Source organism: Heterodontus francisci, chromosome 30 (genome assembly GCF_036365525.1).
Source record: "Heterodontus francisci isolate sHetFra1 chromosome 30, sHetFra1.hap1, whole genome shotgun sequence".
In the NCBI taxonomy this organism is placed as follows: Eukaryota; Metazoa; Chordata; class Chondrichthyes; order Heterodontiformes; family Heterodontidae; genus Heterodontus; species Heterodontus francisci.
Window position 1 is genome coordinate 52,815,278 of NC_090400.1, and position 18,955 is coordinate 52,834,232.

Below are 18,955 nucleotides of genomic sequence, written 5' to 3' on the forward strand. Positions count from 1 at the left end.
TCACCCATTTAGGACTGCGATGAGGAAAACTTTCTTCACTCAGAGGGTTGTGAATCCTTGGAATTCTCTACCCCAGTGAGTTGCAGATTCTCAGTCATTGAATATATTCAAGACTGAGAGTGATAAATTCTTAAAATCGAAGGGAATAAATGGATATGGGGATCGGGCAGGAAAATGGAGTTGAGGTCTAAGATCAGCCTTGATCTTATTGAATAGTGGAGCGGGCTCAAGGGGTCTATTTCTTATGTTCTTATATTAAAAAATGGAAAAGTGCTCTATTTTCTCCAGTAAGATAATTCACACTAGTTGTACCAGTAAACAAAGTACAACAATTATGAATAATGTGGGAGGGTGAATTCTGAACTTTAATTACATGATGACAGTAGGATAAGGCTATGCAGATGCAAACTAGTAAACAGTAGGTAAATACTTCTTCACATAAACAGTGGCCAATGTATGGATGAGGCCCTCGAAGAGTTATGGAAGCAAAACCCCTGGAATGTTTTGGAAAGGATTGGATGCTATAATAGACGAGAGAGGGCGAAGGAAGCTCTAGAATCCTTCAAGACGCAAGATGGGCTGAATGGTCTTCCTCATCAAAAGATGAATTACGTAGAAAGTCTAGAGAAGCTGCGATTGTTCACCTTGGAGCAGAGAAGGTTCAGGGGAGATTTAATAGAGGCATTCAAAATTATGAAGGGATTTGAGAGAGTAAATTAGGAGAAACTGTTTCCCTTGGCAGGAGGATCAATGACCAGAGGACACAGATTTAAGATAATTGGCAAAAGAACCAGAGGAGAGATGAGGAGAACGTTTTTACTCAGCGAGCTCTTATGGCCTGAAAAGATGTTGGAAACAGAATAAACAATAACTTTCAAAAGATAATTAGATTAATACTTGAAAAGGAAAAATTTGCAGGGCTATGGGGAAGAAAGTGGAGGGGAGTGGGACTAATTGGATAGCTCTTTCAAAGAGCTAGCACAGGCACAATGGGCTGAATGGCCTCTGATATGTATCATTCTATGATCTTGTAACCTATAATGAATAATTTAGTGGTAATGATTTCAAAATTCTTTAGCTGATGTTGAATAGGTAAGTAGTTTGGAATGTCTTGAAGCCTTTTCCTCTTATCTTGTAACTTTTTGATAACCAGTAGTTAGACTTTATTTTGCAGTGGTAATTCCAAAGTACATCTTAATCTTGATTAATATATAAGAGCTTTGCCTATGAAAATTATGCTTAGATCTAAAACTCAACAAACCAATAATTTTCCAAGCTTTGCAGCACAGTCTAGTTAATAACTAATTCTATAGTTCATTGTACACAAACTATATGACAGAAAACACCTCATAAAGTCATGTCTTGCCCAATAATGATTAGACTTCTGCATCTTGTTGCTTTCTCAGAAGGAAACAAGATATCAGGGAGGCCATTTGAACGAGCCTAACTCATCCATGAGCCTAGAGTCCCCCAACTGTTGCTCGAATAAATTCCAGGACTTTTTGCTTCAGTCACCCCAGCCATTCAAAGTGTGAAAAATCTCCCTGACTTCACTCCTAAATTTGCCTCTCATCTGATTAATATACACCTGCCTTGCATTAACTGTCATGGTCAAAGCTCAACTAGTCTTCCTGATTAATCTTTTCTGCACCATTTGCTTTGTTTTTCTCCTCTGAGGTAAACCCCACTTAGCTGCCTTCTGTGTAAAGAAGAAAAAACACTCACCTCCAGCTGCAGAGGACAGAGCTGAATGACAGGCTGCAAATCAATCACTGTGATTGGGTGAATCAGTGTGCCGTTGGTACAGGTTGTTACACCCTGTGCTGGAATTATTTAAAGGGCCATTCAACAAGTTGCAGTTGAGGTGCTTTGGACTTACTTGTGCTCAGGCAAAATTGGTGGAAGCACTGTGGTGAGTTGCTGGAGGAGTTTGGAGGCTTTTGCTGATCACAGCAAGGCAAAAAATAACATTAAAATAAAAGCAAAATACTGCAGATGCTGGAAATCTGAAATAAAAACAAAAAATCCTGGAAATACTCAGCAGGTCCGGCAGCATCTGTGGAGAGAGAAGTAGAGTTAACGTTTCAGGTCCGTGACCCTTCATCAGAACTGGCAAACGTTACAAATGTGATGGGTTTTCAGCAAGTGAAAGGAGGGGAAGAAGAACAAAAGGGAAAGTGTGTGATAGGGCGAAGGTCAGGGGAGAATTCAGAGTAGATTTAAGTTAGAAACTTTAGGGGTCCTGTTGCCAAGCCTCATGAAACGTGTTGGTGAACTAATTGTATTCTGTAAAAAAAAAGTGAGCATTTAATCATCAGACTGTGCTTGGATCTGGAATTCTATATCATGGAAATGAATGGGAAGTGTTTTCCTACATTGAATTATTATACTCTATAAATACAAGTCGTTGTTGTTGTTTGTAGGATTGCTTAGCTCTGCACATAGCATGCTGTCTCCACTGTTTAGAATGCATGTATTCCTGTGTCGTGGCTTTTTTAAAAATCATTCATGGGATGAGGGCGTCGCTGGCTAGGCCAGCATTTATTGCCCATCCTTAATTGCCCTTAGGAAGGTGGTGGTGAACTGCCTTCTTGAACCACTGCAGTCCATGTGGGGTAGGCTTCATCAGGTCAGTTCCCCATTTCCAGGTATGATTGGTGCTGCTCCTAGCATGCTGTTCTAATTTCATCAATGAACCAGGGCAGGTCATCTGCCTTGTGGGTGATGGAGAAATGAGGGATATACTGAGCCATGAGTGTACCGATGGTGGCTTTTTACAATTCTGCTGCAGCTGATGGCCTAAAGCCTCATGGACGCCCATTTATGACCTGCTAGATCTGTTCTTAATTCATATTACTTAGTACATTGGTAGTGCCCTGATAGAAGTAAGTAAGTAAGTAAGATAGTAAGACTTGATAGAGGGTATCCTCAGTTTGGTCTAAATTGCCCCTAGTATAGGTAGGTGGTAGGGAAATATAGGGACAGGTGGGGATGTGGTAGGAATATGGGATTAGTGTAGGATTAGTATAAATGGGTGGTTGATGGTCGGCACAGACTCGGTGGGCCGAAGGGCCTGTTTCAGTGCTGTATCTCTAAACTAAACTAAACTAAGGACTGTGTGGTGATCACTCCTACTGATACTGTCATGGACAGAAGTATCTGCAACAGTTAAATTGATGAGGATGAGCTCAACTATGTTATTTCCTTGTGTTGGTTCTCTCACCAACTGCTGCAGGCCCTGCCTGCTAGCTAGATCCTTCAGGACACAACTAGTTTGGTCAGTAGTGATACTACCAACCCACTCTTGATGATGGACATTGAAGTCTCCCAAACAAAGTACATCCTGTGCCCTTTCTGCTCTCAATGCTTCCTCCTCGTGGTGTTCACCATGGAGCAACAATGATTCAACATCTTAGAAAGGATGGTAGGTGGTAATTTGCAAGAGGTTTCTTTGCTTAAGTTTGACCCAGTTGTGTACTATTTTATCTCATTCTGGAGGGGCTGTCATGCTGGTGGGATAAAACATACCCAGGGACTGTGATGGAGGAGTCTGGGATGTTGAATAATGGGTACGCCTAAGTCAGGCTGTTGCTAGCTGGTCGAAGACAAACACACCCTGATCAGAAAAGTGGCAGCTTGCTCATTGGACTGTAGCACAGCTATTGAATGGGAAAATAGTCTTTTCAATCCCTAAATCTTAATACTATCCAACTGAAATGTCAACTGTTCATGAGATATTTGAAATACATAAGTTCATTACTGATCATTGTTAATAACTCATTATATATTTGGAAGTAGTTGTCCTTTGGGCACAGTCATTACATTCATGCTGCAGAAAATAATCTTGCTTTGTCTCTGCAACGTTCACTGGGGTCTACATGTCCTTTGCAAGAATAAGATGTATCACTAATCCAATTGCCAGAACAAGCGGTCCTGAAAGGAAGGCTAGGCCACGACGAATGATCAGTTGTTTTGTGGACAAGATTTCTCCAACTGTGGTAACTCCAGCATCCAGCATGGAAGGCACTTCTGTAACACGGTCTTTGTCTATCTTTTGTTCCACTTGACAAACATTGGGCATCAGAACCACTGCAGTGTTTTCTGTGTTCTCCTCTGTGAAGGAATGTCACATTGACAAGTTGTAAGTACATGATGGTATCAGTTGATCCATTTTCTAGGCAGGGCTAGTGATCAGCCTAATGCTCTCCTCCATGACTACCAGCCATTGGCAATACCACATGATCTATATACAGGAGGTCTGTCCTGTCAAAAGCACGGTGACCAACTTAAGTTCCTGGACCTCCTAGTTTTGGATTGCTTCAATTCAGACGTTCTTTATTCAGTCTGCAAAGGGTTGGCTGTGTAGTCTTCCCAACAAGTTTAAGAGGCCATTTCAACACAGCAACTAACAGTAGATTAACTTGCACACAGAAATATGTTGCCTTTTTTCTTCCTTTTGGATTTCTACTTAACTGTTCAGAACTCCCCATGATCAAACTGAGAGTTGGGCCGCTCTCACTAATGGCTGCTAGCCATTACCACAAAACCATGTGGTCACACAGCCAGAAAAATGACCAATGACTGGCAAGAGGAAATTTTGAAAAGAAATTGAACACTTGAACTAATTTGCAGGGTTATAGGGAAAAAGCTGAGGTGTGGGAATAAACTGGAAATCTCTTGCAAAGAGCTGGCACAGACATGAAGGGCTGAATGGCCTCCTTCTGTGCTGTAAGATTCCATGATTCTACGAGCCATTTATTACCTCCTGTGGGTTTCCCTAAGTTGATTAATTAAAAGGAAAGAATAATCTACGGGGAGGACCCAACCAACATATATACCATTAAAAACTTTTAATACATCTGATTGAGAAGTGTGAAAAACCCAAATTAAGCCCCTGTGGAAATTCAATCCCATTATGTCTTAGCTGCACTGGGGATTCCTTACATTAATTGCTCTTGTTTTAAATTGATAAGAAGAAATATAAAAATAAATAGTCACTGCAATGATATGGAGTCCTGACCATTATTGGGCTGGAATGTCCTGCAATGTCATAAATTCACAGAATCACAGAATTGTCACAGTGCAGAAGGAGGTCATTCTGCCCATCATGTCTGCACCGGTTCTCCGAATAATCAATTCACTTAGTACCATTTCCCCACCTTTTCCCCATAACCCTGCACATTCTTCCTTTCCATATAACAGTCTATTTCTCCTTTGAATGCTTCAATTGAACCAGCCTCCAACACACTCTCAGGCAGCGCAGTCCAGACCTTAACCACTGGCTACGTGAAAAAGCTCTTCCTCTTATCACTTTTGCTTCTTTTACCCATTACTTTAAATCCGTGCCGTCTCGTTCTCAATCCTTTCACGAGTGGGAACAGTTTCTCTCTATCTACTCTGTCCAGGCCCCTCATTATTTTGAATACTGCTATCAAATCACCTCTCAGCCTTTTTTCTCCAAGGAAAACAGTCCCAACCTTTCCAATCTATCTTCATAACTGAAGTTTCTCATCCCTGGAACCATTCTTGTGAATCTTTTCTGTACTCTCTCCAATTCCTTCACATCCTTCCTAAAGTGCGGCGTCCAGAACTGGACGCAATGCTCCAGTTGAGGCTGAACTAGTGTCTTATACAAGTTCAGCATAAGCTACTTAGTCTTGTACTCTATGCCTCTATTAATAAAGTCCAGGATACTGTATGCTTTATTAACCGCTCTCTCGACATGTCCTGCCACCTTCGATGACCTATTCACATATACACCCAGCTCCCTCTGCTCCTGCACCCCCTTTAGAATTGTACCCCCTCTCCGCATTCTTCCTACCAAAATGAATCACTTCACATTTCTCTGCAGTAAACTTCATCTACCATCTGTCTGCCCATTCCACCAACTTGTCTATGTCCTTTTGAAGTTCTACATTTTCCTCCTCACAGTTCACAATGCTTCCAAGTTTCGTATCATCCGCAAACTTTGAAATTGTGCCCCGTACACCAAGGTCTAGGTCATTAATATATATCTGGAAAAGCAAGGGTCCCAACACTGACCCCTGGGGAACTCCACGACAAGCCTTCCCTCAGCCCAAAAAACATCCATTAGCTACTACTCTTTGTTTCCTGTCACTCAGCTTATTTCATATCCATGTTGCTACTATCACTTTTATTCCAAGATCTGTAACTTTGCTCACAAGTCTGTTGTGCGACACTGTATCAAATGCCTTTTGGAAGTCCATGTACACCACATCAACTGCATTGCCCTCATCAAACCTCTCAGTTACCTCTTCAAAAAACTCCACCAAGTTAGTTAAACTTTATTTTCCCTTAAGAAATCCATGCTGGCTTAGATTGTTGATAAGTTATATTGTTGCATGCCCCCAGTACTGAAGGGATGCCAAAATCTGCTGGGAAATTTATTAGGATATGCTGTAGAGAGCGTAACGGGAAATCAGAGCTGACCAATGGTTAATTCTGGGACAACGGCAGTAAAACAGAAACAGCCTTTCACATCTCTCTTATGTCTCTACTTTCAGTTTCTTGTGCACTAAATAACTGCTTCCATGTGTTAACAGATCTTTGATTTTCTAGTTGCCTTCACTGATCTGCAGCAGGGTGACTTTAAACTCGAGGCTGAATCAGGATGGGATGCTTAGTTATAGCAGATTTCCTGAGCATCTTTGACAATGGGGATTTCTTGAAGCACAATTAGCTTGACAGATGAACAAAGTTATTACTTTGAATAATTTAATGATAAAGTATCAAAGACATTTCTCACTCATCTCTCACTTGTTAACATTCTTTTTTACCTGGTGAGATATTCTGGATTTGGCCACCAGAGGTGCTGTTTGAGGTGTCCAAATCATTCATCACACCTGCATTAACCTGAGCCTTGAAACAAAACACAAAATCCATCATGCAAGGTGAAGGAAGGGCACAACAGAGGTAGCACTTTCTGTACAAAGCACTCTCCAATCTATTGTTTTGAAAGTGCTTTAAATATAACATACCTTCTAATTGTTTAATTTAATTTAATACTAATTGCACATTTAGCCCACTCTGGAGACTTGACATTTCAAGTCTTGCTTCTTGAGATAGCCCAGTGACAGATTATGCTGAGTTCATATATGTCGGGAGGGAATTCCCTTGAATTTAATGCTAAATGGCAATTCAGACCAGTCTGAGGACCAGTATTACTGATGGTTGGGAACAGAGCGTGGAGAGAGGAGCCTCTCATCCCACCAGTCTGAGATGTGTTGTAAAGCAAGTGGCAGAGGTGACCAAGAGAACCAAAGGTTGGTTTGATTTTAGCAGAAATTAAGGTCAGATGCCTAAGTTACTATCTGGAGATATGACAGTGTCTCCAGATTTCCTGTGCAGTGTACCACAGAGTGATTTGCTCTATAATTTTCCACACTGTGAATTCCTAATCCCAGCTGTGTTGTTAGGAGGAAAGCAGCAGTGACGAGAGGCCCTGCACATTCCTATTACTGCTCCTGTGCCTGGCCAAGATGCCTATCCACAGATCCAGGCAGTAGGCAATCAAGAGGCCCGACCGCCTGCATCTCTTCCATTGCTTTGTTTGTGTCCAGCAGTCCCTGCATAGAGGGCATGCTGTCCGCCAGTACACTTGAGGATATCTACCAATGGTTAGGCGCCAGAGGGACTGGAGTGCGGCATCAATACCAGGGGTCAAATTTTAATTTAATTTCTAGAGTTTTCTTTATTTAAGATTTACAGTTTATTAGCTGTGTCCCTTTAAAAGGGGGCACTTGTAAACTTTCAAAATTGATGACACCAGTCATCAGGTTGGAAATTTTCATCTAAGAGTTTGCACTTTCCTATTGGGTGGCAAAGTAACCAAGAGACTCTCTTATCGACTCCCGGGTGGCCAAATGAAAAATGACATTGATAGATGTGTGCAGACGCACTGGCCGGAATTTTATGTTGAGTGGGAGGCCACGCCCACTGGCTGAAATGTTGGGGGGAAGCCTGCCTCTGCCAGGCCTAGGAAGCCACGCCGGGATTTTTCGCTCCCCAGGGCCTGAATTGGCCTAGGGCAGGACTTCCACCTACTTGGCAGGAAGTCCCGCTTAGTGGAGCTGCCAGCCAATCAGAGGGTCGGCAACTTTTAGTCCCAGCAGGGCCACTGGGAGCGTTGGCCACTGCTGGGACGAAGCCCAGCCAACGGCAGGAAGAGGAAGGACCGCCCTGGAGAGCAGGTATGTTTTTGGGGCCTTGCTGGGGACAATCGGCCGGGTCCCAGCGAGGAAAGAGGGGTCGGTTAGGGAGAGGTGGGGAGTGCTGAGCCTCGGGGATGGTTGAGGCTTTGGTGGCAGCCCTCCGTGGGGCACAGAGTTCCTGATCAGGAGGGACCACCCCTCCAGCCCATAAGAAGGCCGTCAGGTTTTGCCTGGCAGTGTTCTTGAGGTCTTTGCCACCCCCTTGCTGTGGGTAAAATACCAGCAGCAGTGGGAGGAGGCCCTTAAGTGGCAGTTAGTTGACCACGTAAGGGCCTTGATTGGCCTGGGACGGGCGAGCCGTTTCTCACCGCCACGGCCCAGTGTAAAACTGCAGAGGAGGTGGGAAGGCATCAGGAACGGCCCCCCCCACCTCCCACTCAATTTTTCAGCCCCTACCACCACCAGCCCACTCATTGGAGGGCCGTAAAGTCCCAGCCACTGACTGTTCATTCTGCTAGCTGGGTACAGTGCATAGTACGAGGGGACAAGGAGATGGGAAGACAACAAAAAGTTACAATGACATGGGTGTAATAAATAATCTCTATTATCTGCTCTTACCTGATTGGATGTTTTATTCCAGTTGATTCTATAGATCACTGTCAGAAAGAAAACTGATTGTAGAAAAACAGAAATGAACATTCCGGACACGAGACCTGCAAAATAATAAAAGGTGCAGTGAGTATGGAGACAATGTTGTTGGGTTTTCCATCCACTTCTATTCCTCCATGTGACCCTTTCACCTCTATCAGATGCCGGGGGTCAGCCTGCGTGAACATATCATCAGAACATAATAGGAGCAGGAGTAGGACATTTAGCCCCTCGAGCCTCCTCCTCCATTGAATAAGATCGTGGCTGATCTGATTGTAGCCTTAACTGCATTTTCCTGCCTGTCCCCCCATAACCCTTTACTCCCTTGTAGATCAAAAATCTCTCTAACTCAGCCTTGAATATATCCAATGACCCAGCCTCCACTGCTCTCTTGTAGAAAATTCCAAAGATTAGTAACCCACTGAGAGAAGAAATTCCTCTTCATCTCCATCTTAAATGAAAGTCTCTTTATTCTGAAACTGTGCCCCCCGTTCTAGATTCCCCCATGAGGGGAAACATCCTCTCAGCATCTACCCTGTCAAGCCCCCTCAGAATCTTCTATGTTTCAAGATCATTTCTCACTCTTCTAAACTCCAATGAGTATAGGCCCAACCTGCCCAACCTTTCCTCATAAGACAACCCCTTCATCCCAGGAATCAGCTTAGTGAACCTTCTCTGAACTGCCTCCAATGCAAGTATATCCCTCCTTAAGTAAGAAGACCAAAACTGTATGCATTACTCTAGGTGTGGTCTTGCCCATGGCCTGTACAGTTGTAGTAAGACTCCCCTACTTTTATATTCCATCCCCCTGGCAATAAAGCCCAACATTCCATTTGCCTTCCTTATTACTTGGTCTGCCTAACATGCTAACTTTTTGTGATTCATGTACAAGGACACCCAGGTCCCTCTGTACTGCAGCATTCTGCAGTCTCTCTCCATTTGAATAATACTCTGCTTTTCTATTCTTCCCACCAAAGTGGGTAACCTCACATTTTTCCACATTATACTCCATCTGCCAAATTTTTGCCCACTCACTTAACCTATCTATATCCCTTTGCAGACTCTGTGTCCTCCTCACAAGTGCTTTCCTATCTATCTTTGTGTGATCAGAACATTTGCTACAATACACTCAGTCCCTTCATTCAAGTCATTAATATAGATTGTAAATAGTTGAAGTCCCAGCACTGATCCCTGTGGCACCCCACTAGTTACAGCTTGCCAACCTGAAAATGACCAATTTATCCTGACTGTTTCCTGTTTAGTTAGCCAATCTTCTACCTATGCTAATATATTAACCCCAATACCATGAGCTCTTTACTTGTGCAGTAACCTTTTATGTGGCACCTAATCAAGAACCATCAAGAAGTTCGCCCCCCTTAAATCTAAATCAGGGGACATAATCACTGACCAATGCAAGCAAATTGACCGCTGGGTTGAGCACTACCGATTACTGTACTCCAGGGAGAATGTTGTCACTGAGACTGCCCTCAATGCAGCCCAGCCTCTACCAGGCATGGATGAGCTGGACGTACAGCCAACAAAATCGGAACTCAGTGATGCCATTGATTCTCTAGCCAGCGGAAAAGCCCCTGGGAAGGACAGCGTTACCCCTGAAATAATCAAGAGTGCCAAGCCTGCTATACTCTCAGCACTACATGAACTGCTTTGCCTGTGCTGGGACGAGGGAGCAGTACCTCAGGACATGCGCGATGCCAATATCATCACCCTCTATAAAAACAAAGGTAACCGCGGTGACTGCAACAACTACCGTGGAATCTCCCTGCTCAGCATAGTGGGGAAAGTCTTTGCTCGAGTCGCTTTAAACAGGCTCCAGAAGCTGGCCGAGCGCGTCTACCCTGAGGCACAGTGTGGCTTTCGAGCAGAGAGATCAACTATTGACATGCTGTTCTCCCTTCGTCAGATACAGGAGAAATGCCGCGAACAACAGATGCCCCTCTACATTGCTTTCATTGATCTCACCAAAGCCTTTGACCTCGTCAGCAGACGTGGTCTCTTCAGACTACTAGAAAAGATTGGATGTCCACCAAAGCTACTAAGTATCATCACCTCATTCCATGACAATATGAAAGGCACAATTCAACATAGCGGCACCTCATCAGACCCCTTTCCTATCCTGAGTGGCGTGAAACAGGGCTGTGTTCTCACACCCGCACTTTTTGGGATTTTTTTCTCCCTGCTGCTCTCACATGCGTTCAAGTCTTCAGAAGAAGGAATTTTCCTCCACACAAGATCAGGGGGAAGGTTGTTCAACCTTGCCCTTCTAAGAGCGAAGTCCAAAGTATGGAAAGTCCTCATCAGGGAACTCCTCTTTGCTGACGATGCTGCATTAACATCTCACACTGAAGAGTGTCTGCAGAGTCTCATCGACAGGTTTGCGGCTGCCTGCAACGAATTTGGCCTAACCATCAGCGTCAAGAAAACCAACATCATGGGACAGGACGTCAGAAATGCTCCATCCATCAATATTGGCGACCACGCTCTGGAAGTGGTTCAAGAGTTCACCTACCTAGGCTCAACTATCACCAGTAACCTGTCTTTAGATGCAGAAATCAACAAGCGCATGGGAAAGGCTTCCACTGCTATGTCCAGACTGGCCAAGAGAGTGTGGGAAAATGGCGCACTGACACGGAACACAAAAGTCCGAGTGTATCAAGCCTGTGTCCTCAGTACCTTGCTCTATGGCAGCGAGGCCTGGACAACGTATTTCAGCCAAGAGCGACGTCTCAATTCATTCCATCTTCGCTGCCTCCGGAGAATACTTGGCATCAGGTGGCAGGACCGTATCTCCAACACAGAAGTCCTCGAGGCGGCCAACATCCCCAGCTTATACACACTACTGAGTCAGTGGCGCTTGAGATGGCTTGGCCATGTGAGCCGCATGGAAGATGGCAGGATCGCCAAAGACACATTGTACAGCGAGCTCGCCACTGGTATCAGACCCACCGGCCGTCCATGTCTCCGCTTTAAAGACGTCTGCAAATGTGACATGAAGTCCTGTGACATTGATCACAAGTCATGGGAGTCAGTTGCCAGCGTTCGCCAGAGCTGGCGGGCAGCCATAAAGGCGGGGCTAAAGAGTGGCGAGTCGAAGAGACTTAGCAGTTGGCAGGAAAAAAGACAGAGGCGCAAGGGGAGATCCAACTGTGTAACAGTCCCGACAAACAAATTTTTCTGCAGCACCTGTGGAAGAGCCTGCCACTCTAGAATTGGCCTTTATCGCCACTCCAGGCGCTGCTCCACACACCACTGACCACCTCCAGGCGCTTACCCATTGTGTCTCGAGATGAAGAGGCCAAAGAAGAAATCTAATGCCTTTTGGAAATCCGAATACACTATATCTATTGGTTCCCTTTATCCACCCTGCTTGTTACATCCTCAAAGAACTCTAATAAATTTGTCAAACAGGATTTTCCTTTCACAAAACCATGTTGACTCTGCCTGATTGTATTATGATTTTCTAAATGTCCTGCTACAACTTCCTTAATAACGGATTCCAGCATTTGCCCAATGACAGATGTTAGGCTAACTGACCTATAACTGGATCTCTAAACTAAACTAAACTAAACTATAGTTTCCTGTTTTCTGTCTCCCTCCTTTCTGCAATAGGGTTGTTGCATTTGCAGTTTCCTAATCTGCTGGGGCCTTTCCAGGATCTAGGGAATTCTGGAAGATTACAACCAACGCATCCACTATCTCTGCAGCCACATCTTCTAAAACCTAGTGATGCGGGGGGTCAGATCCAGGGGACTTGTCAGCCCTTAGTGCCATTAGTTTTCCTAGTAGTTTTTCTCTAGTGATAGTGATTGTTTTAAGTTCCTCCCTTCCTTTTGCCCCTTGCTTTTCTACTATTCTTGGGATATGTTTTGTGTCTTCTTCCGTGAACACATACAAAATACTTGTTCAAAGTCTCTGCCGCTTCATTGTTTCCCATTATTAATTCCCCAGTCTCATCCTCTAATGACTAACTTTAGCGACTCTCTTCCTTTTTATATGCTTGTAGAAGTTCTTACTGTCTGTTTTTATATTTCTTGTTAGTATAATTTCATGTACTAATTTCTCCCTCTTTATAATTTTTTAGTCATCTTTTGCTGGTTTCTAAACTTTTTCCAACCTTCAGGCCTACCACTATTGTTCACAGCATTGCATGTCTTTTCTTTCAATTTGTAACTATCCTTCATTAGCCACGGATGGTGCATCCTTCTTATATCGTCTTTCTTTCTCAAAGTTATATATCTTTATCGAGAGTTATGAAATATCTCCTTAAATGTCTGCCAGAGAGCAGTTGGAGGGTGATAATTGCTGGTATTAAGCAAAGGGAAAAATATATTTAAATTCCTACCAAATACACCAAGTTTTGCAGCAAACATCAATGCGATTCCAATGGGTAACCCAAATAGGTAGTACCCAACTAGGTTACCAATAGCTCCTAGTTTTTGCTTCCCAGTTCCTCTTATCACTCCACTACATACACCCTGCAAAATAGACAAACAATATATTAGCATGATTACACAATAAGTTGCTGTGGTTTCTCCAGGAAGGAAACTAAACCTAGTGACTTAACGTCCTCAAATAATTCATAACCAATAGATTACATTTTGAACACAATCACTGATGTTATGTAGGGAATAGCTCATGTAGTCAACTCGCTTTCTTGTATTGTTGACATTAAAGGTCATTCGGGTGAGATGAAGAAGGGTGGGAGGAGGCTCGAGTGCAGCATAAACACAGGTACAGACCAGTTTGGGCTGAATGGCCTGTTTCTATGCTGTAAAATTCTATGTCCGATTGGATTACACCTGTAACAAAATGGGAAATTCAAGTATGACATTATGAAGTGTGACACATAGAATATGACAGACGTGTGCTGTAAGACTTTATTGACATGATACAATAAATTTAAAATAAAGGAGCTAGCATTTAAAAATAGTGAACAACAGAAATGTCGCGTGTACTTATATCACAGATACTGAAATACTCACCGCCATGGCGTCAAACAAATGGAACGCAGCACAGAGTGGCATAACGTCAGTAACTAAATGAACAATTTCTCTGGAAAATGAAGAGAGGGATATCAGAGAGCTTTCAGATGATTCTGAATTCATTTTGTAAATGTGTAATGATGAGTTTTGATGTTTGTAGAATTTAGATTTACTAACTTGTCATTGGTAAAGATATAAGCCACCACATTCCTTGTTGCTCCAATTATCACTGCATTTACTAATGCGATGCACACTGTGGAAATAAGTGTAAAGCGTGAAGGATTCACAGAAAATAATCTATTTGAAGTTCCAGAGAACCTTTTTGAAGAAAATTGCAATTCAGTTTCTTTCTACCCTCCCCTTTTCCAACACATGACCTCCCCACCCCCGCCCCCCTCTGCTTTACTGGCTGTTGACTCTCTGTCTGGGTGCAGTTTGATGGACCCCATCCCCTCCTCACTCCCTCCTGTAACTTGCTCCAGGGAACTTCTTCCTGATTAAGTCTAGACAGTGAATGTCCACCTATTTGATGGTGGTGGAGGCATCGCCATTGGTTCTGGTCCCGTCTTCACTCATTGTCCACACCCACGCTCTGGATAACCATCAGGAGCAGGAACCATGATCGATTTTCCCCTCCTTAATCCAGATTGTTGAAGCTAATCGCAGAACTTTAACTGGCATCCCAGCTGAGATCAGTAAACACAACACAGACCAGGCAACAAACATGGGGTCTTCCGATGGATAGAATATAAAATAGAAACAGAAAATGCTGGAAACACTCAGCAGACCAGGCAGCCTCTGTGGAGAAAGAAACAGTTAACATTTCAGGTCATTGACCTATTGACAGGACTAGCAAAAATGAGAGAGGTTAAAGGTTTTAAAGCAGGTGCAGAAACAAGGAAAGGGGGAGAGGAGGATAGAATGAAAGGAAAGGTCTGTGATAGGGTGGCTGGCAGGGGTGATTAAATTTCAAAAGTGTTGATAGTGCTAGGCAAAAAGGGGGTGGTAATAAGACAAGTAAAGAAGCAAAAGATTGCTCCAGAGGATCTGTATTTAGGAACAGCGGAACCATTACCAGCACCTGCTGTCTGAAAAAAATGGGAGCAGTGGTTATGATCTGAAATTGTTGAACTCAATGTTGACTCATGAAGACAACAAGATCTTGTGCTGTACATATGGGGAATGGCCCCAATCTGTTCTGAATTAGCTGATCTGAGCTAGGTAGTGGGGAATGGGTGGGCGAAGGTGGAGGAATGGTGGTAGACGTTATACAATTGGCCTCAGTGCCCCTGAATGGGAGAGGTGGAAAATCATCCAGGGTTTTGTCTCCTGATTGCTATACAGTGATCTTGGTCCAGACATCTTTGGCTGTTCTATCAATAGACTTCCCTCCATCACAAGGTCTGAAGTGTAATGGTTTGCTGACGATTTTTGCAGTATGTAACTCCATTTACAACACCTCCAATAATGAAGCAGCCTACAGAAGGATCTGGATAACATCCCGACTTTGGCTGGTAACAGGCTGGTAACATTTGTACCACATAAGTGCCAGTTTAATCACCATCTCAAACAAGAGAAAGTCCAACCATCTCCCCTTGACTGTCAACATCACCATCATTGCTGAATGTCCCATCACCAACCTGCTGGGGAGATACCATTGTCCAGAAACTTAACTTGACCAGCCATATCACCTTATTAGCTACAAGAACAGGAAAGGGTCTGGCAGTTTGATCACCCAAAGCTCCAACCACAAAGCTCAAGTCTGGGACGTGATAGATTACTCACCTTTCACCTGGTTTAGCCGCAACAACCATCCAATGCTTTATTACATACGAACATATGAATTAGGAGCAGGAGTAGGCCACTCAACCCCTTGAGCCTGCTCCACCATTCAATAAGTTCATGGCTGAATTGATTATTCCACATTTCCACCTACCCCCGATAACCTTCCACCCCCTTGCTTATCAAGAATCTATCTACCTCTGCCTTAAAAATATTCAAAGACTCTGCTTCCACCGCCTTTTGAGGAAGAGAATTCGAAAGACTCACGACCCTCTGAGAGAAAAAATTTTCTCCTCATCTCTGTCTTAAATGGGCAACCCCTTATTTTTAAACAGTGACCCCTAGTTCGAGATTCTCCCACAAGGGGAAACATCCTTTCCACATCCACCCTGTCAAGAACCCTCCGGATCTGATATGTTTCAATCAAGTCGCCTCTTACTCTTCCAGATTCCAGCGGATACAAGCCTAGCCTGTCCAATCTTTTCTCATAAAACAACCCACCCTTTCCAGGTTTTAGTCTAGTAAACTTTCTCTGTACGGCCCCCAACACATTTACATCCTTCCTTAAATAAGGAGACCAGTATTGTACACACTACTCAGCAATGCCCTGTCTAGCTGAAGCATAACCTCCCTACTTTTGTATTCAATTCCCCTCACGATAAACGATAACATTCTATCAGCTTTCCTAATTACGTGCTGTACCTGCCTGCTAACCTTTTGTGATTCAAGCACTAGAACACCCAGATCCCTCTGCATGTCAGATCTCTGTAATCTCTCACCTATTGTTTTCCTGCCATTGGACTCAATCTCCACCCACTTCACCACTGGCACATTGTGGCTGTAATATGTATTGTCAGGAAAGTACTTCTGTTTTTAGTTAAATATTTTTGAGGATTCATATTTAGATTGTAGAAATGGATTCATTTTTGGGAAGGTTGAAGATTTCATAGATGCTGGAAGTTGCTTTTGTTGAAAAGACTCCATGGACATGTTTTTACAAGGGTCACTGAGAGGTCTTGTTTTGAAAACAAACCTTTCCTGGAAGTCTTAAGCTCAATAAACAACAGAAACCTTGGTGACCTGGAGAAGATGTTTACAGAGAAGTGCTATATCAAGATTTATAAGCGTCAGGAGGTTCTGACTAACTGTTTGTTGTTTCGCTTCTGAGATATTGTTTTGCTTCCGTTGGGGCGTGGACTGTTTTTGAAAGCAGTTAAAGATCAGTCTGCCAAGGAAAAACATGCAACTCATCTCTTTCCTCTTGTCGCTGAGAAACCCTGTGTATTCAGCATGATAACCGAAACCCTTGATGCCACATTTTCCCTGAGAAACTGGGAAAAAACTGCCAGATTAATGCTCAATGCTGCCTGAAAAGAACTGTTCCAGAAAAGATCCCAGTGACCCATTTACGTGTACTAGGACACCAGATCAAAAGGGACAACTGACATCGTTCCATATCTTCTCTTTTTTTCTTCAAGAATTAGCAAATATTTGGCCAAAGTATTTTTTTTGTAAAAGAGCTCTGCAGAGAGAGTTTCTTTATTTTTTCAGTGTGGCTGTGAGTTTGTGCAGGGGGATTTAAGAAAAGGAACTTTCATATTTCAATCTGTGTGTAATGCTTTGCTTCATTACTAGATAAGTCTTGTTTTTATAATAAACTGATAATTTAGTTGTTTCTTAAGGAAACCTGGTTGGTGTTTTTTATTCTGGGATAAAGAGTAGAGTATATGATTGACTGTATCGGTAACTGGGTAAACATTTAAATATATGTTGTGACCAGTGGAACAATGGAACAAGAAAAGACAGTGCACTCCTCCAACCTCAGTCGTATAGTATGATCCACAGGCTGCATCTCCATCTCCTGTGACTACTGACACAGAGAAAGAGAAGAGTGGCAATGAAGTAGAAACACCATTACCACCAAATGGCCATCCAACTCTCACACCATGCCGCCTTCAACATATATCTTCATTCCTTCATTGTCACTGGGTCAGAATCCTGGAATTGCTTGCTTAACACCATTGGGGAAGCACCATCACTATCAGGGCAGTGGTGGATCTAGAAGGAGAACGACCACCAACGTACCCTTAATTGTTTTCTTTTTGTGGACAGTCAATTTGTGTAAATGTATGGCGGAGAACATCTGATAACTTAAAGGGGCTAACTCTTGCGCAGGAACTTTCAGATTGCTGTGCGGCCGCACAGCTTAGAGGAAACATTGCCCACCATCTTCTCTCGGCAACGAGGAATAGGCAATAAACGCAGCATTGCTGGCATTGCCACATCACAAAAACAGATAGAAATGTTATTAAAACCCTAGTGGAAATGTCTTGTGTTTCGACATCAGGCGAGGACAGAATCAGGCTCAGCTGTGATAACTCTTGCAGTCAAATAGCCTGTCAACTGTCCAGCTCATACACAAAAAATGACAAATAGGGAAGGTCACAGCAAATACTGGCACCCAGAGAGGGGTATCCCAATGAGGAGCCAAAATCCTTCAGGAGGGTTTAAAAGGGGAGAACTTTGGAGACATAGTGAGGGTTACATTGTTTGAATAACAACAGTTTCTGTCAATGAGTTTAAACTATTGGACTCACCAATGCAGTATATAGCAACTTTAGCAGAGTTTGCAGCCTGCTCTGGATTTCTGGCACCTAGTGCATTACCCACATGAACAGTTACAGCTATGCCATATCCGGAAGCAATCTGCAGCAGAAAGAAAATAAACGTGTACGTTATTCTCTATTTGTTCCCTGAATTTAATCTGTTGTTGAAAGCAACTGCTCCATCAATATACATGTGGATGGATATATCACCAAACAGACCAGGAAGGTCAGAGGTTCAGTCCCTCCTTTGTGATGAGTTACCTGATCTCAGTTGGGAAGCAGTTAGCATTACAGTTAGCCTCATTAACTGCCACCCCAACCCTGACCCCTTCCTCACTCTCGTGCTTCTGGATGGAATAAAATCAGAGTTTTTATTTTTAATTACTATCTGTTAACCCTACTACAATGTGTCCAAAGCATGGATGCTGAATGAGTGGAGGATCTGTATTGGCTGTGATTCCCTCCTTTGCATCTTTCCCTCCCATCTTCAAATTGTCTTCTGACACTCAATATAATCCCTTCAACAGCCACAACCCTAACTCTCTTTGCATCTCCTTCAGCCCTACAGCCCACCGAGGTCTCTGCATGCCTCTAATTCTTGCTTCTTGTGCATCCCCCATTTGCATTGCTCCACCATTGGCAGCCATGCCTTCAGCTACCTAGGCGCTAAGCTCTGAAATTCCCTCTCCACCTCTCTATCTTTCTCTTCTTTCAAGATGCTCCTTAAAATCTACCTCTTTGACCAAGC

The 18,955-nt window shown here is 43.3% G+C and overlaps 1 protein-coding gene across 4 annotated transcripts in view; it reads right to left on the reverse strand.

Moving 5' to 3' along the window:
* Positions 1-342: 342 nt before the first annotated feature.
* Positions 343-18,955, reverse strand: part of LOC137346786 (multidrug and toxin extrusion protein 1-like) — a 42,205-nt gene continuing 23,592 nt past the window's right edge. For all 4 annotated transcript variants that reach the window (XM_068010636.1, XM_068010635.1, XM_068010632.1 and 1 more), the window contains 7 exons: positions 18,199-18,307; positions 13,997-14,072; positions 13,820-13,889; positions 13,180-13,312; positions 8,790-8,884; positions 6,798-6,879; positions 343-4,113 (listed from right to left, as the gene is read on the reverse strand). In XM_068010636.1, the coding sequence (XP_067866737.1) occupies positions 3,875-4,113; positions 6,798-6,879; positions 8,790-8,884; positions 13,180-13,312; positions 13,820-13,889; positions 13,997-14,072; positions 18,199-18,307 (804 nt within the window). In that variant the 3' untranslated portion in view covers positions 343-3,874. The remainder of the gene's footprint in view (positions 4,114-6,797; positions 6,880-8,789; positions 8,885-13,179; positions 13,313-13,819; positions 13,890-13,996; positions 14,073-18,198; positions 18,308-18,955) is intronic.